Consider the following 19,557-nt stretch of genomic DNA (forward strand, 5'->3'; position numbering starts at 1 on the left):
GGAGTTCTCCTGCTGAACCTCAAGAGACTACTAGTATTCACAGTAGCCTGACAAGGAGTCTTGCAGCTCACTCTCACCTTTTTAATGATGGTTGAGTATTTGCTATGAGCTAATTTTTTCTTGTCAAACAGTTCTTCTGCTCAGGATTTTTCAAGGTTGCATCATGAGCAGCACAAGTTTATGTCATCCCACATATTTTAGCTTATTTTGACCGGATAATGAAAAATACAAGTCACTTCTCAGAATCTGAATACCATCTCTTTGTTCCTGAAGCCCCAAACTTATTTAGGTTTTAACTTTTCTAGACATTCTGTAAAACTGCAGTTAGTTTAAATTGTGTTAAATTTTTCTAAACTGTAATGCAAAGCACTTTGAGCTGCAGTGGGCCAGAGTCTGCTTTATGACTGTCAGCTGATTCACACTATACATGGACATTTTACTCCACATGGAAGACCCCGCTGTGGGAGGACCCCACTCCTGTCATTCTCCTTCATTACTATTTCCTTTATTTATTTACTTCTTTTCCTACTCTGAAAATAGGTGCAAGTTGCAGGACTATAGTCTATTTTCAGGCCATTTCAGTCTGTTTCCTGCTCTAGGCTGACTCTCCCATCAGCCACTGGTTGTGTAGATTTCCATCCACAAAACTGAAATGTCACCATGTCCATTACCAGCCCAATCTAGGAAGTGCAGTGCCCCATTGAATATATTGGTATAACATATTTTTGAGAGCAATGCAGACTCAGTCCTGCAGTATTACTCCTTTCTGTGCATCCATCTTTATTTAGCATATATACCATGAATCCCAAAAGGATCCCATGAGCACTTCTGGTGTGGAATTCAATCTTGAAATCTAGTACACTGTTCTAAAGATGACTTGAGAAAACAGTGGTGTTATAATTTTGGAAAGCAAAGCAATCAGTGAGGGACAAATAGTGGTAAATACACTGGTGTCCTTGCACAGTCCCAAAAGGAGAAATATTGTGTGCATTCCGCAAGTAGTGGAGAAAAGTTGTGGGAGAAGATTAAGTCACCAACTGGAGTTTTTTTGGTTGGTTGGTTTGTTTTGTTTATTCTGGTTAGATACATTCTAGTTTGAATAAATATTTTAATGCCCTGTGGTTTTTGCTGAATACTAATTATCCATGGGGGCAATAAGTGCTGCATGAGAGGCTATTCAGAACTTCATTTCTTTGACACAAATAATAATAATTTATACCAACCTTCTTCACTAAAGTGTGATTTTTGTACTCAATTGTTTTAATGTTTTGGCTTTAGATAGTGATACTAGTAGTTAGGAATTTATTTAATAGTTTGTTCTTAAATTGAAGAGGCAATGACCATTTAAACTTACTCTTTAGTTTTTGTTGTTTTACTGGTCTTTTACTTACAACAACACGTCAGCCAGTAATATTTCATTTCTTAGTACTCTCAGACACTGGACCTTGTCACAAGGAAAATGAAAAAAGATTAGTCCACTGTTTTGACAAGCAAGCACCAGATATTTTATTGCTAAGAAAAATCTCTTTATCTGAATCTGACAGTTAGACCCAAACATATCGACATATTCTAGTTTTGATGTGTGTGCTTTTTAAAATCTGTGTATATTACTGTTTCCTTCAGTTTTACAGGTACAAATACAATTTTCTGGAGTACTGCTATTAAGATCTGATTTTTATGATTATTAGAGAGATGCCTCTACCCAAATTAAGGTGCAAACTACAACATAGGCTGAAGTTAATGGTATGGATTTTAGTTAAGTAAATATGAGGTGGAGAGAGATAGAAGGAAATAGAAAAAAGCGGGGGGATTAAGTAGAAAGATATTCCTACCCATGGATCCAGACAGCGTCTTATTGGTCTTCTGTTCTTAGTGGTGGGGATGAGGTCACTCTAAACTTCTCCCCACTTATAAATTTTAGCAAACAAAGGAATTAATTCTCATTGGGTACACAGTTCTCTTATTCTATTGGTTAAATGATTCCTTGTTTCCAATGCTAATTAGTCCCATGCTCAGTCTTCCTCTTCTTTTGAGTCAGTGGGCTGTGTCCTCTCCCTGCTGGACTCAATCAGAGCTGACTTCAGCACAGTTGCTGAGTTGGCTTTCTTTGTGGATTCATTATGCTCATTATCAGTGCTCCCCCAGCTTGTTTACCTCTTCCTAATTTGAGTTAGTAGTACCACCTTTATCTCATCCCAAGTTCCAGTCAGGTAGCTCAACTTAATGCCCAAAAATCCAGGAATTCACTGAGACATATTCAGAATGGAGTGTGTGTTGGTTGTCACAGATGAGCAGCTGCTTCTTTTTACAGTTTGTCATAGTGGGCAAAGTCTTTTGGTAATCTTAACACTGAGGCAATTATGACCTTTTCAGTCTTACAGCTGCTTCCTGACCACTTGGTAGAGCAAACCCTGGGAGATGGGTTTTGAGCATCAGCTGTGCTTGGGAGCCTGTGAAATTGGGTATAGAACAGCTTCAAATGTCATCGTGCTTCTAGAGCCAACATGGGTCCAGAGGCACTGTGTGCCTGCACTGCCCTGAGCAGGAGCTCTGGTGTTAATAAGGCCTGTGGACTCATGCCAGCAACTACCCAACACTGCACCCCTGGACCTGAAATGATTAAAAAAAGGATGGCAAGAAAGCTGCATGGTGCCACACAGTCAGCAAGAAGCTGTAGGAGTTCATTAGCTCTCATCAAGGTCTAACTGCGCTTATTAACTGCAGCTCAGCACTGCATTTCTTCAGTTCCTGGTGTGTGGGTTGTAGGTACAAGAAATCCTCTGCAATCTGAAAGTTCAATGGTTATTTTAATAAGAGAAAATTCTTATTTTTGCAAGATCCTGAGATATTTCAGACTTTAAATCACACTATATGAGGCTTTCCCAAATTAATTCCAGCTGAGTGGTATGTCTTCACAGCATAACCTTTTTGCTAATCCCTACACTGATATCTCTGCTCCAGCAATGTTCACCCAGCCTCTCAGTTTGTGAAGTTTTAAGATTCCACATGATGCCCTATTTCCCCAGGTGCTTGGTTGGTGCTTAAACAAAACATGTGAAGATACCATAATCACTAACACAACCGTGAGAGGTTCACCATGCTGAAGAGGTGTAAGGTCCAAAAGCACATGTACAGGCATTTTAACTACAAACGTGGCAACAGCTTCACTGTGAAAAATAGAAGCCCCCAAAAAGCAGAGGTGACAATCAAATCTTCAGTTACAATCTGTTGGTAACAAGACACTGGAAACACACAAGGTCCACAGAAAACTTATAAAAACAAATTAGGAACTACCATTTCCCATAAGTCTCTTTGGAGTATTGTTAATCATTTGGAAAACGAAATTGGGATTTAGACAACAGTTGTGAAAAGTGCTTATGCTGGATATATGAGCCACAAAAGTGGCTAGACCAAAACAAAAAGAGGAGTTTTAGATTATAAAATAAAAGGTTCAAGACAGTATTAAGTACAGATGTTTGGATATACCTCTCAAATATAAAGTAATTTACAATAACAAGACTGAACTTGAACAGGCTGAAAAATGCCATGTAACAATTTTTCTGAAAGAATTGTTTCTGCACAGTAGAATACAATAAAACTGATTCTGCCAGGCCCAATTCAATGCTGTTATGTGCCCTCAAGGCACCATTTATACTCCAATAAAGGGAATTTGCGCATTGAAAATTATTATGTCCTTAAATCACAAAAATCCCCTGCATTTTGTACTCGCAAAGCTACAAAATGACTAATTCAAGACTCCTGCACAGGAAGTTTAGCAGTTAGTATTTTTCCCTCTCATCTCAAGGATGTGTTTCCGGGTTGGGATTTTTTTATTTAGGATCTTTGAGAAAGAAAGCCCTTTGAGATAATGAAAGATCATTTATCAAAACAAATGAAGAGTCTTTAATGTGTTACTCTTTAGCTCTATTGTAAATGTAGTGGCCCATTCCAGATCAGTCAACTTCTTCATCAGTTTAAAAAGAAATTTCAAATAGGGCAAATCCCAGATTCTGCCAAAACCCCATTTGTTTGTTTTTTGTTTTTTTTTTCTTATTTTGACTTGCCAAGGGTTTGTGTTTGACTTGATGCCACCAATCAAACTATTCCTCTTTCAACAATGGGCTCTCTGGGAATGGTGTGGGAAAGCTAATCCCATTACACGGCTCCGAAGCTCCCACTCAGTGGTGACCCAGGAGTGGCAGCTTATCAGGCACTTAGCAGAGCTGTCAACTGGTCAGCTCAAGTGGGATATTCTTCTTTGTGAAGTGAAGCAGGCCAGCAGGAGCAGTAGGAGGGGCTTGTTTGTTTGTTTTAAGTAAATAGAACAACAAGGAACTTCTACATCCTTGACCTGAAAGTCACGTCCTGTAAATAGAAGACATTAATGGTAGAGCACAGAATGGTGTCATTAACACATTGGTCAGATGAGTTAATTAATTTATAATCTACAGATGAGAAGAGTCTCCCTAAGACGCTGTGTCTTGTGACATTTCCTGTGACTCTCTCTCTTTCCAATAGTTCAGGTTATCCAAGTACTTTCCTAGGTATCTCTTAAAAGAATACTTTTCCTTCAGGGAAGTTGTTTTCAGATTCAATTATGCCTTCATAATTTTGCTCCTAGTGGTGGGCATCCTGTGATACCTCTAGCCACATGGCCAAGGTCTCCTGATGATACTGAAGGAAGATAAATGCCTGGAGAACGAGTTCTCTTTTTCTTTTGCAGAGAAGGAACCAGTGGTATTGCTGCCTGAGGACCAGGCCTTGCTTCGCCGTTTAATGAGATGAAAATTTGCTGAGGAGGGACAAGATTATCCATAGAAACATTAAAAAATGCATGGGAAAACATGTAAGAGTATCTTGGTTTTGGGGAGAGCAAGATTAATACAGAAGAAGAGAAAAATGTTAATTTTTTTTTGTGTAACTGTACGTTTGACTTATGAAGCTATCTGTGCATGAAGGGGAGGCTGCATCTGTCTTGCAAGCACTACTGTTTTCCAGAAGGCCAAGCACTGCAGATTGAAATAGAATAGAATCCCAGATTGAGCCTTACTCCTGTCTTATTAGTGTTGATGTCTTAACTGATTGTCCTAATTGTTTGATTAAAGCAAAATATTATCTGATTATGGCTAGAAAATACCACACTTTATCAGAACTCCTCAGAAAAATTTGGATTCTGGTTATGGTGCTCGTGGAAATTTTATTATGTGCAGTTCTTGCCATTATTTCCCTGATATTCTCAGTATTTCTCTTTTACTTCAATGTAATTATAATGCTTGTATTCAGGAGACATAAACCAAACTGTGCTCATGAGAGTTTTGAATGGCCCAGTGATGACAGCCTAACCAGAAAGTATAGTGGTTTAAAGCGTCATTTAGAGAATGGCCCTCTTAAATTCTTCTGTAAGAGTCAATGCATTATTTATTTCTTTTTAAATCTCCTTTATTTTAAGCAATTACATACTTCAGAGCAGCTCCTATTCCCTAATGTACTTCTCAAGATGAGCCAATCTTGAAAGCTACGAGGTGTCACCGGTTCCCAGTGCTAGTGATGACACTGAGGAAGCTCAGTGATTCCACAGACCAAGGACTCTTTATGGAATTGTCATTCAGCTATAGTTTGATATTTGTTTATCTTCACAGATTTTTAATCAATGGCATGGCATTCCATGGTTCTGACTTTCTGAGGGTTTTTTATCATTTTTGGTTTGTTTTATTTTGTGTCATTTTGTTGTTGTTGTTGTTGTTGTATACTCATTATTTAGACCACATAGCAGAAAAGGCTAACAAAATAAAGCTGTCTTAAGAGCACTGGGGTGTGCCCCCTAATCCTTCCTAACAGAAATAAGGATGCTGAACTAGATAAATATGATCTGTGTTTTAGTTTTGCAATTTTTTTTTTAATTGCCTGTTACTTCATTGCCCAAGGTCAGCCTTGTCAGACAAGTGGACCAACAGTTCTCTAGAGTAACATAAAACCATTAAGTTGCTCTTTGATCTTGCACCTTCTTTAGAACCTTTTAATCAATTAACCATGAAGCTACTCAGCTTGTCTTATTTCCTGCACATAAAACTACTCTGGTCGAGCTGACACATTACTACATTATAGATCAAAGATTGAAGGAAATTTCACATCCAACCAGGATAATTATGTGGAATTTTTCTGAATCCATTATATACATTTTCATGCCTCAAGTGGATGAAAACCAGCATTTTGATCTAGAATGAATTAAAGGATTCATGTGTATTTTAAAGATTGGTTAAATGGGTTTGTGCATGACTGACCTTACACAAGGTGTGGATAGATTTCATGGCAATGTTACTGAGCCTCAACTGTCCATCTGTCCTTTGAAATTGATCACTATTGAAAATAATAGGAAACATGATCTGTGGTAACATAAGCACTGATCTCTTCCTTAGGATACCTTTAAATAAAAAAGATATTTTAAATGTTGACTGCATTGTAATATGATACAGATTGAAATCCTCTTAGCTCACAAGTAAAATTTTGATAACAGAAAGAATTGTGGGTTTAGATTTGTGTAGGGCCACACTTCTGTGATCTTATTTGTATTCATAACATGGTTTTTTTTATCAAGAATTAGAGATACCTTCAGTATTATGTTTTTAAAGATTTGTGACTGTTTATACTTTCATTTTCTAGTTATATGGGAATGAAGGTGTATCAAGATAAATATTCCATTCCTTCTGGCCAAATACTGGAATACACAAACAACTTCAATCAGCTCCTCATTTGAGCTTCTCCCCTAAGTGAGACAGAGTGTTACCCACACTGGTCCAGAGGAGCAAAGCATCTGCTCATTCAGATTTTGCTTAAGGCATACTTTGCACAGCTGTTTCTTGTGGGACTGGTTTGTTCCCCTTCTGCCTGCTGATGCTGAAAGCAAAGATGGCCTGGCCCAGATAAGAGTGTCACCTGGTGCAGGTGCAGTGGTAACAGGTAGAAATACCAGAAGCCAGCATGATTTCTGAACAAAAATATGGCCCAGTGAAGAAGCATTTTTGAAAGAATCCATGTTATGAAATAAAGGTATAGGATATTCTTCACAAATATCACCTTATTCCCTGAAGACTAAGTTCAAATATCTTGAATTTAGACTCATTAGACTTAGAAGCAGGTAAGAAATGAGAACTCTTAGAGCTTTGTAACTCACATTCTTTTCACTGCTTAGTTTTAGCCACGCTCTCTTTGCAAATCCCTATTGATTCTTCTGAATGTCATACTTCCTTTAGCTAAACAGATCCCTGCTGATATTTGTCTTCTTCCTTTTAAGCGGAATTAAAAGTGAATGAACAAGTTTGTGGATAGCATGGATAAAGTGCTCTTTGATAGATATACTTCTTGTCTTCTGAACAAAGATGAGCGCATTCAGCTCTTGGTACTAAGGAGGAAATATTTTCCTCAATCTCATGCTGTATAAATCCCTCATTTGAGTCTAAATGGAAATTTACCAGAAAAGGGAAGGATATTTGTGAAGCTTACTTTTACATTTACCACTGCAGTATCTTTTTCTTGTGGATCCAGGATACAGTGGGGTGCTTTCCTTCTGGGATTTCAACAGACACAAAAATCCAAAAGGAGTCAGTAGGCAGTTACACTTAATTTTGAGAGTAAAGCAGGCCAAACTTTAGGTTCTTTCTTTGTTATGTTTCTACCTACAGCTATAAATCATCCCAGATTCATCAAACTGTTTGCAAAACTAATCCAAGCTGGACCAAGTTACAGACTGGACCAAGATGTAGGTTTATAATAATGTCTGAAAACAGGAAGGACTTTACATCAGAAAGGCAAAACTATCTGGTTTCATTACATGTGGCTTCAAGTTTCATTACAAAAGGTTTTACATGGCTTTGATCCTCTAATTTGGCTAAAACCTGGAAAAAAAAAAAAAGAAGTGATCTCCATATGCACAGAGCCATTTCAGTGCATGCATGTGACTAAATTAGATATACTGTACCCCGGTGAACTACAGTGTATTCCATGCAGACGTGCTGCATTTAAATGCATAGAGTGCTAAGTCAAGATAGATTAGGTCAAACCTCCTTGCTGCCAGCTACCTTGAATTCTTAATCATACCTGCTGCTCAGGGGAACCAAAAAAGCCTGAATAAGTTCCTATCCTGAAAAACAAACAAAAAAAAAGTATGCACTTTCTACCCTTATATATCCACGTATATATATACACACACACACTAAAGATTTTACAAGAAGAATCTGTTTTCCATAATGCTTTCTTATCGAGCCACAATTAAGTGAGTCTTTAAGAGAGAGTACTAAAGAAATTACTTCATGAAATGACTCCACTAGAAGCAGTTTTACTACAATAGTATTCACTTAATTTTATTTTTTGTTTACAGACCTCCTGTCTTTCATTTTTGTGTGCTGTTGCTGAAGAGGAATTGCCAATTCTCTTTGTTCCCCTGGAGCTTGGAGCGCAGCACTGTAGAGCAAACTCCTTTCCCACACATTCTCAGCATCAGTTCAATGGGGCAGCAGGGCAGAGATGAGCAAGAGGGGCACAAATGCTTTCCTAAAGCAACACAAGTGATTGCTCCTTTAGCCAATAGGCTGCAGGACAGATCACAGTTCCCTACCCAGGTTTGGTGCACTGAAAACTTCTTTTCTTTTACCTGATAGCAGTCATAGTGGCCAGCTAAATTGAGTTTACAGCTGCTTTGCTTCCCTGAAACAGCATGAAGCAGCTTGAATAAACAGTGAATCTGGCCTTAGATGTCTTAAATCTTTAATATTTTTTCTGTCTCATCTAATATGGTTGTTTTCCTGAATTTCACAAGCCTGTTAATTGAACTGTGATCACTTCTGCTAAAAGAACTCATTTCCAAACAGTTCTTTCGTGTCTGCATGAAATAGGATGACTTGTGTAGCTGGTCACTATTTTCTGGACTTTAAGTGTCCTTTCTACAGAAATTTGAAAATACATGTTTGTATTTCTTACCCACAAACAATAGCAGCAAATTCCCTTGTGAATTCACTGCCTAAAGTTTGATAATATTCCTTGTTAGCATTATTTCCCAGGCATGCATGCCTTACCTATTTGAATGCTTATTCTTTGTTCTCTTAGTAAAAAACCCAAACAAACCAGGCAAACTGGGGCATATTTTCTGTTTGTAGTATTTGCATGTGATTGCTGAGCAGATTTTCAGTGAGTTCTAGTTTCACTGAGTTCCTTTCAATTAAGCTGGTTACAGTTGCTTTTCGGAATGAAACCTGAGAGGCATCATTCTCCATAGCATGCACAGATTAGGAATTCTATTACTTAACTGTTTTGACAGCCACAGTTCCCACTGATTGGTACTAGCACTTTGCCATAATAAATAATACTTGATTTTTAATAAATAATACTTTTAAATAAATAATACTTCATTTTTAATAAATAATAAAGAATACTTGATTTAATAAATAATACTTGATTTTTAAATACCCAAATGGTAATTAGTTAGAGAGTGTTCTTTCCGTCACCAGCATGGTGTTTTACCCTGATTAGACACCTCAAATTATCTTAGGGAAGGCAGATGCAGGAAGGTGGTTGCTGTGACTTTCTGCAAATGGGAAGGAAGATGTGTCTACTGGGAAGGCTGTGGGAATGGCAGGCACAGTCAGGGCTGGAGTCAGGTGGGTGGGAGAAGAGAAGCAAGCAGAGTCTGGAGTGCCTGGAGCAGGAGAGAAAGCGTGAATGCCAGCGGCTGGTCTGTGGTTTGTGATAATGAATGATGAGCACTGTTTGATCACTTGGGACTTAAACCTTTTGCTTCTCACATTTAAGCTGCTTTTCAAAGTTTCTCATTAAGGTTTTTTGTCTGCTTTTTTTTTTTTTTAATTTAGAGCAATAATTAATCTTTTTCTGCAGAGGTGTATGTGCTGTGCCACATGATCTTACTTGTGGATATTCTGTGTAGATCTATGTGTCTTCTGTGGTCAGCTTTATTTACTGTTGACAATGTCTCATGTTCTTACCATTCCTCTACAAAATAAGCATAAAACTACACAAAAATGGGTGAACAATTAGGGGAGGAGATGCAGTGAAAAACAAACAAACAAAACAAAACCCAAACCAAACCAACAACAACAACAACAACAACAACAAAGAAAGGAAAGGAAAGAGAAGAGAGAACAGGCAAATCTCAGACTCTTTAAACTGGCTATTTCCAAACAGCAAGCAACTTCTAAAGCACAGGTCAGAAGGTTCTCCTCTTATTGCTGTTACCATAGCAGAAACACACAAATGTGATAAAATAAATACAGCTAATCAGAAACAAAAGAAAAAAAACCCAACCAAATTTGCAGTAAAACCAGCTCAAGTTAACCTGGTCTCAGAGGACTTTGAAAGCAAACATACTTCTAAAGATGTTCTGTGAGAGATTTTAGGCACAGCTGCAGGAAAAAGACGGTATCCTTTTCCTCTCTCTGGAAGCATTAAATCTGTTCTGGAAATTAAACAAAGTCAACAAAGTTTCATAGAAACAACAGATTGAAGCCTAGAATGTTAAAAACGATGAGAAATAAGAAAAATGTCCTGAAGAAAGGCTACTGGATAATTTTAAGGAACTTTAATGTCAGAATAAGAAACCCAGGCACATTAATCCTATCTTTACTTGTCTCTTGTGATATGGAAAGTATCCTAAAAGGAATTTTAAAAAAAGTATAAGTAGTAGCAGTCAAAACCAGATAACCATCCCATGGTGTAAGTCTAAAAAATCTACAAAATAAGTAAGTTTATATCACTTTATGGCTGTCAGACTGTTTCAGAGGAGCTAGTTTAACATTTTCTGAATTATAGAGGCTATTAGAATGTTTTATCTCATTATCTGTATGTATAACCTTCTTCTTTAAGGCAGGTCTTCTGATCCCTCTACAAATGTTACTGCATATCTAAAACAGGAACAAAAAAACCCAAGTCTCAATTTCCTATATGTAGCATAGGGCAGTGATTGAGAGTACTGAGGCTCGATGTGTTACTAGAGGAGTTTCCCTCTAACCTGGAATGAAATAAAAAGATGGAATTGTAAAGACCAGAAAAAACTACTAAGATCAGCATTCTGAAATAATGTTTTGGATCTGGGAGGCAGTTTTAAAGCCTGTTCCCATGGCTGAAACTTCCTGCAGCACGGGTGTCATGCTGTAGAGCTGAAGTGTATTTGCTGGGACTGTGGATAGCCAGAAGTCTTGCTGTTCAGTGAGATGACTGCTCTTTCTCAGCCTGACAAATGACATCCAGCTCTGACAGAATACTTCTTCTTTGCTGGCCACCACCCCTGCGGACACTGGCCAGAACAGCAGCAGCAGGAACAAACCCTCCAACTCTGATTTAATCACATGGAGCCCAGGAGACTAGTGAATGGAGCTGTTAACTCTCTGTTTAGTTTGCTTTTCCCATCTGTGTTTTATTAAACTGAGAGCAAGATTTATTCACTTTTTTTAACATCAGGATCTGTTGGTGTCCAAGATGATGGTTGATGTTAAGGTATACATAGAGAGTTTAACCTGGCTGAGGGCCAAACAGGCCTATGATTTCCAGCCTAGACAATTTATTTACAGAAGGACACTAAATCCCTCTATTCTAAAATATTTTAGGAAGGATGAGCATGACTTCCCACTCTCCCAGGAACACAATACACTGGGAACACAGTGAAAGAGCAGGCTCTCCAGGCATGCAGGCAAACACTTCAGTTTTACTGTCCTCCTGACAGCCCCTACATAGTCACAACTACCAATGATTTTCTGATTTCTACTCCAGGAATCTTAAATAGATTGGAAGTACCAGCTCTGTCTATAGATACTTCTAAAAACCAAGAATCCTGAATGGCTCAGCTGGTGAACTGCACTTTATGGGAACTGAAATTATGTGCCAGGCTCTTCACTGTAAGGTGGGATAGCTGAAGCACAGACACTTGCATGCCTAATGAGCTACTGCAGGAATAACACTCACTTCCAAAGGAGAAGAAAGGAACCAAAAGATGGGATTTTTAATTGCTTTGGAAAGAAACACTTTTGATCAAATAATAGGGTAAACTCAAGACGGAAATATCAAGTGTGTGTTTGTCAGAACTGTAAAGGGTTTTTTTTTTTTAAACATGTAAGTTTCAAGCGGTAACAGATAAAGCTCTCAAAATAGGGCTTCAATACAAACAGCCCCCAAGACTTGACAGTTTTCCAAATCTTCTGTGCATTTTCTTCTTAACAGGGAGCTCCTTTTCGTAACATACCACTCTCTCTTTCATCTCTTAGTCATCACCTTAGTCACCACATCTGAGTCATCCTCTCATCAAAATTAACATGGTGACAATCCACTTTTGTGCCTTGCTCCCATCCCTGCAAGTACTCTATGGATGATTAGGTCTTCCAGACTTTTTGTCATTTCCAAAACCTCTGCATCCTCTTTCAAAGCAAAAGCCTCCATAACATCATGAGTGTCATATTGTGGCACCTACACATATTACACATCATATTACAATAATTCTTGTAATACTAAGGCTCTTGGTGTCCCCCTATGGCAATAAAAAGTATCCTGAAGACAAAACTTTTACTACAATAAGTCTCATAAAATGAACTCAAAGCTTGTTCATAGCCTACCACTGGCTTGCTTAGAACAGTGTTTTTATCCCTCAAATATCCATTTGCCCCAGAAAAGTTAACACAGACTGCAGAATCTGGTTCCATGTGTGATAGCTGCTGTTCTGAATTGACTTTCAGTGTTAACAAAAGAGCAATGTCTTTAGTTAGCTTTATTCAAGTATGGTCTTTTTTCATGCTCTTTCACAATTTTGTCATCTGTTAGATGACAGTAAGAGCTGTGCAGTACAAATTAAGCAGTATTCTTGTGTTTTCTCTTTTTTACAGCTTTTAAGAACACTGGCAGAAAATGATGGAATCTTCGTTTTATTTTTCTTAGTTTCTAATGAAAAAAGAATTCTAATTGTATGCTGTGCTAAACTGAAGTGAGAACCTGGCCACGATACTGAGTCATATCCTTCAGATCCAGTGCATTTTATGGATTTTATTCAACACATTAAAAGCAGACTGTGTGAGAGTGATTCCCAGAGGAGGTAGCAGACACAAGAAGAAAAACCTAATCCCTAAGCTGTGTGTTAAAAGCTGCATGACTTATGTTTTTGAATGAACACCTGTGTCTGGAGTGTTCTGCAGTGAACTAAATTCTCCACTGTGGCAGTGATACCTAAAGTGACAGTTCCTTCAGATCCCCATTTCCCTTTTGAGGAACATGGGGACAAGGCAGCCTATTATAGCAGTATTACAAGACATTTGATTTAGGTATTAGAAAGGCGTTAGGGTGACCCATCCCATTGAGGGAGTTACCTCTTGTCATGCACGGTGGCACTTTGTGATGCTTCAGGATGCATGAGGTGCTGAGAAAGGGGGCAAGGAAAGCTGAATCACCACTTGATGTGGGTGCCTTGTTTTTCTTCAGAGGGGCAGGTGACAAAGCTGGGTTTGGTTTTGGGGTATTGGGGGTATTTCTTTTTCTTTCTCTTTCTTTCTTTCTTTCTTTCTTTCTTTCTTTCTTTCTTTCTTTCTTTCTTTCTTTCTTTCTTTCTTTCTTTCTTTCTTTCTTTCTTTCTTTCTTTTTCTTTCTTTCTTTCTTTCTTTCTTTCTTTCTTTCTTTCTTTCTTTCTTTCTTTCTTTCTTTCTTTCTTTCTTTCTTTCTTTCTTTCTTTCTTTCTTTCTTTCTTTCTTTCTTTCTTTCTTTCTTTCTTTCTTTCTTTCTTTCTCTCTTTCTTTCTTTCTCTCTTTTCCTTCATTCTATTCTATTCTATTCTATTCTATTCTATTCTATTCTATTCTATTCTATTCTATTCTATTCTATTCTATTCTATTCTATTCTATTCTATTCTATTCTATGCTCTGGTTCTGCTTGGACACCACAGAGGGTCCCTCTCTTGATGACAAGATCACCAGTAGCTGCCAGTATTGCTTGAATACCATTGCAAAGTTCATCTTTCTCTGTCAATACGAGGACAGAAAGCAATCCAGTTCCAGATATGGGGACGTTGAGCTCCAAGAGATCTTGCCATACCCAAGAATACTGTTTTAGGAGTGCTAGGCAAAAACATCTTTCTCCTCAAAACTACCCCTATTTACAGCAGATTTTTTAGCAGTCACAGAAAATGCAAAGAAGCCCTCACACCAAAGGCTGTTTCACTGAATATTTAGACAAATTCTAAAGTAGACTAAGTAAAATAAACACAGAATTATTTGTAAAAAAGATATTAGAGAAAAAAAAACCTGGTTAAGTATCATCCCATCCAATTGCTTAAATTTAAAATACTTAGTCAAAGATTAGTGAAACTGAATCCCTCTAAAGAATCATATTGCTAGAACAACTGTCAAATTGCCATTTTTATAACCACTTAAGTATTAGGATAGACTCAAATTGTCTTTTCCTGCAGTGTACTGTAGTTATAAGTAGTTTTCTTAGTTTTGGTATAAGTTCACCTGAGTTCATAATGCACAGACATTTTCAGATGTCACTGCCTCTAGGTATAATTATCCCAAGTCAATTCCTTCTTCAGATTTTCAGCAAGGAATACACTCGATTTAGGGTTGGGTTTTATTCCATTTTTTTACCAAATATTCTTTGCAACAGATGTTTAATTAAAGGCTGCTAGACAATTTAAACTTCTCAGAAGAATACAAATAAAAGCTGTTAATGAAGTAAATATCTGTTTAATTTACAAACATCAGTAGCATTACTGATATCAGTCCAAATATGACAAAGCACACTGCATTACACATGTACATCTAACTTTTTTGTAAAAAAAATAATAAAATAAAATTGAAAAAACATCTGCATTTTTACAGGGTACCCTGGGTTTTACTGAAAGGAGAACACAACCCACTATTGATTACCAGTTCTACATTATAATTTAGCAGCAACATGTTAACATGGGGAACATTAGGGGCAGTAGAGTAGTTTTATTATTTGGGAAAATCACAGTTTTTGATAGCACAGCCTTTTCTTCTTTTTTATAAAAAAGGTAAAGAGCTCCATAGGAATATTAATTTATAAAGATCTATCTTCTAATGGAATTTTCTACACGCCATCTTATTTTCTGTAAGTACTGTATATAGGGAAAATTAACTTCTCTACAATTGCCATCTAGTGTAAAGACATTTTCTGTAATATATTACAGGTTCTTGGAAGGTGTCCTGAATATCTGCTATATGTGGAACCACAAATTGTCACCACTTTCTATTCAGTGACACCAAGTGGTCAGATTCTAAGGAAAAGGAAAAGGGAATGGAAAGGAAAAAACAGACTGAAAACATTTACCCCAAGACGACATGCTACGTTAGTTCTATTGCAAAAAAATCCTGATTTTTAAGTCCTTTAAAAAAAATTACAAAAATACTGGGACAAATATAAATTAATATATATTAAAGCATTGAAAAACAGTAAAAGGGATGGCCTAAAAGGGTTAAGTACAATGTACTTTGATACAATAAATATTTCTCAATGAAACCCAATACTGTATAGAGTTGTTTAGAACTCATAGAAACAGAAATCCATATTATTACTAATTTATCCATCAATAATCTATTTTATCATCCCCGGAACATTTATATTACAAAAAATTAATACTGTAAAAGGGAAGATAAACACTTTTTTATGCTTCTTTTGCTAACATGCTGACATAAAAGTACACATCATCAGGAGATTTCAGGATTATAGTATATTCTTGTATCTCCTATTTCCCATTCATTAAATGAGACCCCATCTTCTCAAGATGCTTAATAATTCCAAAAGACAAAATGTTTTTCAAACAATTGTTATTTCTGCATAATCTGATTCTTTTTGCTCATAAAGCTTCCTCATCCATAGGTAAGTGATTGGTATGGTCTGTCAAGACAATAAAATAGACTGATACGAAAGTGAGAAAACAAGCCTCGAGTTCTGGTCAATATTTCATCTCTGAGTTGTTAAGTTGAAAGTCACATGTGTATAGTGTCAGTGTATCTTCAGCATGTTATAAAGAAGAATCCATGTTAAAAGCAGTTAAAGTTTCCCATTTCTGCTGCAATGTTACCAGGTCTTTTTTTTTTCTTCAAAGCTCCTCTTGGGTATGAGAAGTCTCAGTTCAAGCACTTGAATCTTTTTTTCAATGAAGAAAAAGTCTTTATTCTCATAATAAAAATAAGTCTGTTCTGTATTTTACAATATATTTCAAATATTTCCACTATGAAGCATTAATTAGTCCGACACGGTCAATAAGTATACAACATTTTCAAAAGACAAGTGTGACAGGGACACTTAGGAGGGACAATTTGTACAGCCACACTTCACTACTTTTTCAACCTCGTCCACGAAGGACGAGCCGTCGGTGCACTCGAAGGAGTATTTCCGCCTCTTGCTGCGCAGCGGCCCGCAGCACTGCCCGGCCGAGCACCCGCCTTTACATTCTAGTCTCGAAACCTTCTTGGTCGTCTGGCACGCAGCATACCCTTGCTGCTTTTGGTAGTAATCTCGGACTCGTTCCCCTCGACAAGAGATTTCTGTAGGAAACAACGTTTAAAATAAGAGACACAGTTTTGAGGCGTGGGTCAAAGAATGCATAACGCAGGAAGATGCTGTGTTACTATCTGCAGCTGGGATTGGTATTTTAAAGTTCGGCCGAGACTGTGTATTGGAAACTAGTGGTTCTTCCAAATGTAATGTGATTAATGCTGGGTTTCATTCCCTATACCTCCTATTTTCGGTAAAGCTTATATTATGTATGTGTAAACCATAAATACGAAGCTATTACAATGACAAGAAAATTGGAAGCTTAAATCTTTTCCTCTTTTATAAAAATACACATCTTCTGTTGCTACACTGCTTGCAGCTGGTTCTGTTTACCATAGGGAAATGTTTCAGAGAGCATGCAATTTAATTTATTAGACCTGGAGTTTAATACTATTCAAACTCTTATTTAATATAAGTTACATTCCGCTAACTTCATAAATTACTGAGGTATAAAGGCAGCTAAAAATGAGACATCTGTTAAAAGTTCTACAACCATATTCTTCTATTCACATCTATGTACAATACAAAATAAATGCCATCTGCGGTAAGGGAAAAGGGTAAGGGAGAGGGAGAGCTTTGATAGACAAAGGAGAAAGAAAAAGGTAGGGGGAAAAGTCATCCTGTTTTCATCCATCTCACCTGCATAATTCGCTGTGATAAATCAGTTGAAGCTGAGAGGTCAAAAGTAGAGTTTGTGATAAAACTAGGAGCAGAATCATTGGATTTGGCTTCTCAGTTGCAGAAGGTAGAGAAACAATAAATACAGAAAGATACAGCAGGTAAAAGGTAGTAGTTAAATATAGTAAAAATGTGTTTCTGAATAAAGGCAAAAAAAAAAAGAAATGTTTTCACAGCAAAACGTTTGATGAAAAAATCCTCAAAATGCAAACAAATTCATGGAAAAGGCTTGGTTTTTCTCTCATCAAGATAAAGTCTTATGGTAGAAAAAAAAGCAACAAATGTGTGTGTTGTGGAAAAAAAAAATTGGTCATGTTTTTGGCTGTTCATGTGCTTGGCTGTTCATGTTTTACTAAAAAAGCCTATTTTCTAAGACCACAACAACATGAATGAATTTTTTTTACCTTTATCACAACTGTCCCCCGTGTATCCGCTGCCGCATTCGCAATATGGTTTCCCAAGTCCTGAAAGCCTACATTTGCCATGTTTACACCTGATGGATTGGCAGGGGTTAAGCAGCATTTCCTCTTCATCACAGAGGACTCCCCCATGTCCCTGCAGGCATTTACAACTGTATGAAAATGCATTGATCGGCAAGCAGGTACCATGCACACATCTACAGGGGAAACAAGCCCAAGAGAATAAAAATAAATTATTCATCAAAGTTCAGGCTAAGCAACATTAACTACAAATACTTTGGACTGTACTCAGAAGAAATTGCTTTTGTTTCTAATGGACTTTTTCAGTGAGATGCAGTGAAGTGGTTTATACTTAGTATGCAGGTTTACACAAAAGAAGCTGCAGTATAGAACTCCCTCTCACCAGAATATAGCCACTGTAGATGTGTTATGGAAAAATTTTACAGGCCACAAATATTAAAAACAACATTTCCTGTCCACCTACATTTTCAGCATGCTTTTGAGAAGAACACAGTGAAATAAAGCCAAAGAAAAAAGATACTCACCTGAAATCCTGGTTCATGTATCATTTAAAAGAAACTCCATATTGTCACTCACGAAATATGGGGCTCCCAACACATAGACAGGTCAGCTACTTCCTAAGAGAAGCTATTCCTAAGAGAAGCTATTCTGACTCAAGCAATGGCAGTTTCAAGTTGCACATGTGCTTTCTCTTCAAATACATTAGTCTGTATTGCCAACTGCAAGTAGCAGGGCTTGTAATATATGAGGCAGTTCTGTGCTTCACTGCAAGGCAACAGCACTGCCCCAGAATTCATACCAAACCTCACATTAGGTGAGGCTGTGCATTGTCAAGTCTCACCCAAGGTGATTAAAGCAGCTAATTCCCAGTTGAGCTTCAATAAACATTTGGGGCAGGCTCAAATCTTGTTGCTAATATAAAAAAGATTGTGAGTTAATCTGCATCTGCTAAGTTGTGATGTACAGTAGTATGGGAGCACACAGCTGGTCTTACTTCTCTTGGAGAGGGAGGTGGTGCTTCCCAAAAGGAGGATGCTTAATTACCTGTTCCTAGCTGTAAGCTGAACATCAGGGGATTTCATCTTCTGAAACCATCACCAATGACTTGGAATAAAATGACTTCCCTTTCCTCATTTGGCAGCACAGGAACAATAACTTCCTTCCAAAAATAAGGTTATTCTCTTTAGCTGTTGTTTCCATAGAAAAACTTTCTATCTAATTACTGTTTCTTAGGGAGATCACAGTGAAAATCACAGTGAAAATTCCTCTGTGGGGAGGAATGCAATCCTGACATACAAGTTACCCTTGCTGATGTTTCTGCCCTCTAATGTTTTTCCTCTCTATAGTGTACAACTCTTGAACTTACAACCTCCTTAGTATGTTAGTTATGACAGCCACCTAAATAAGTGAAAAAATTGAGATTAAAAAAAAATCCCATTTGATCTAAAATAAAATAATTTGTTTCAATTTGAAGATAGCAAAAATTAATCTAAAATTGCATGTTCTCTAAAAGAAGAATTCTATTAAGAGGAACATCTCGTTTTGAAATTTTAAGATAACATAACCAGTCTAGGACTAAAACCTGCAAATATAAAACTAATAGGTTAAGCACCTCCTACTTCTCTATTGGTCAGTATTTTGAAGCAACCACATTCTCCACAAAAATTGAAAATTGTTCCTGTGGTTGAAGTCTGATATTTCAAAACTGTTATTTAGCAATTCAAAATGGAAGGCTTAGACAGTATCACGGGGCAGATAGCCTTTGTTTATTTTTCATTATGTTCCGCATTTGATCTTTTCACCATATATAAAAATCCACTTTTAGGACATCTGATCTACAGTTACTCAGGTGGCACTGACATCCGGCCATGCTCTATACAGG

At 37.3% G+C, this 19,557-nt stretch overlaps 1 protein-coding gene across 5 annotated transcripts in view; it reads right to left on the bottom strand.

The window, feature by feature from the left end:
* Positions 1-14,704: 14,704 nt before the first annotated feature.
* The window catches only part of SLIT2 (slit guidance ligand 2), a 258,736-nt gene continuing 253,883 nt past the window's right edge, over positions 14,705-19,557 (bottom strand). For all 5 annotated transcript variants that reach the window (XM_036382153.2, XM_054514636.1, XM_036382151.2 and 2 more), the window contains 2 exons: positions 17,640-17,851; positions 14,705-16,547 (listed from right to left, as the gene is read on the bottom strand). In XM_036382153.2, coding sequence (XP_036238046.1) covers positions 16,306-16,547; positions 17,640-17,851 — 454 coding nt within the window. In that variant the 3' untranslated portion in view covers positions 14,705-16,305. The remainder of the gene's footprint in view (positions 16,548-17,639; positions 17,852-19,557) is intronic.

Source organism: Molothrus ater, chromosome 4 (assembly GCF_012460135.2).
Source record: "Molothrus ater isolate BHLD 08-10-18 breed brown headed cowbird chromosome 4, BPBGC_Mater_1.1, whole genome shotgun sequence".
In the NCBI taxonomy this organism is placed as follows: domain Eukaryota; kingdom Metazoa; phylum Chordata; class Aves; order Passeriformes; family Icteridae; genus Molothrus; species Molothrus ater.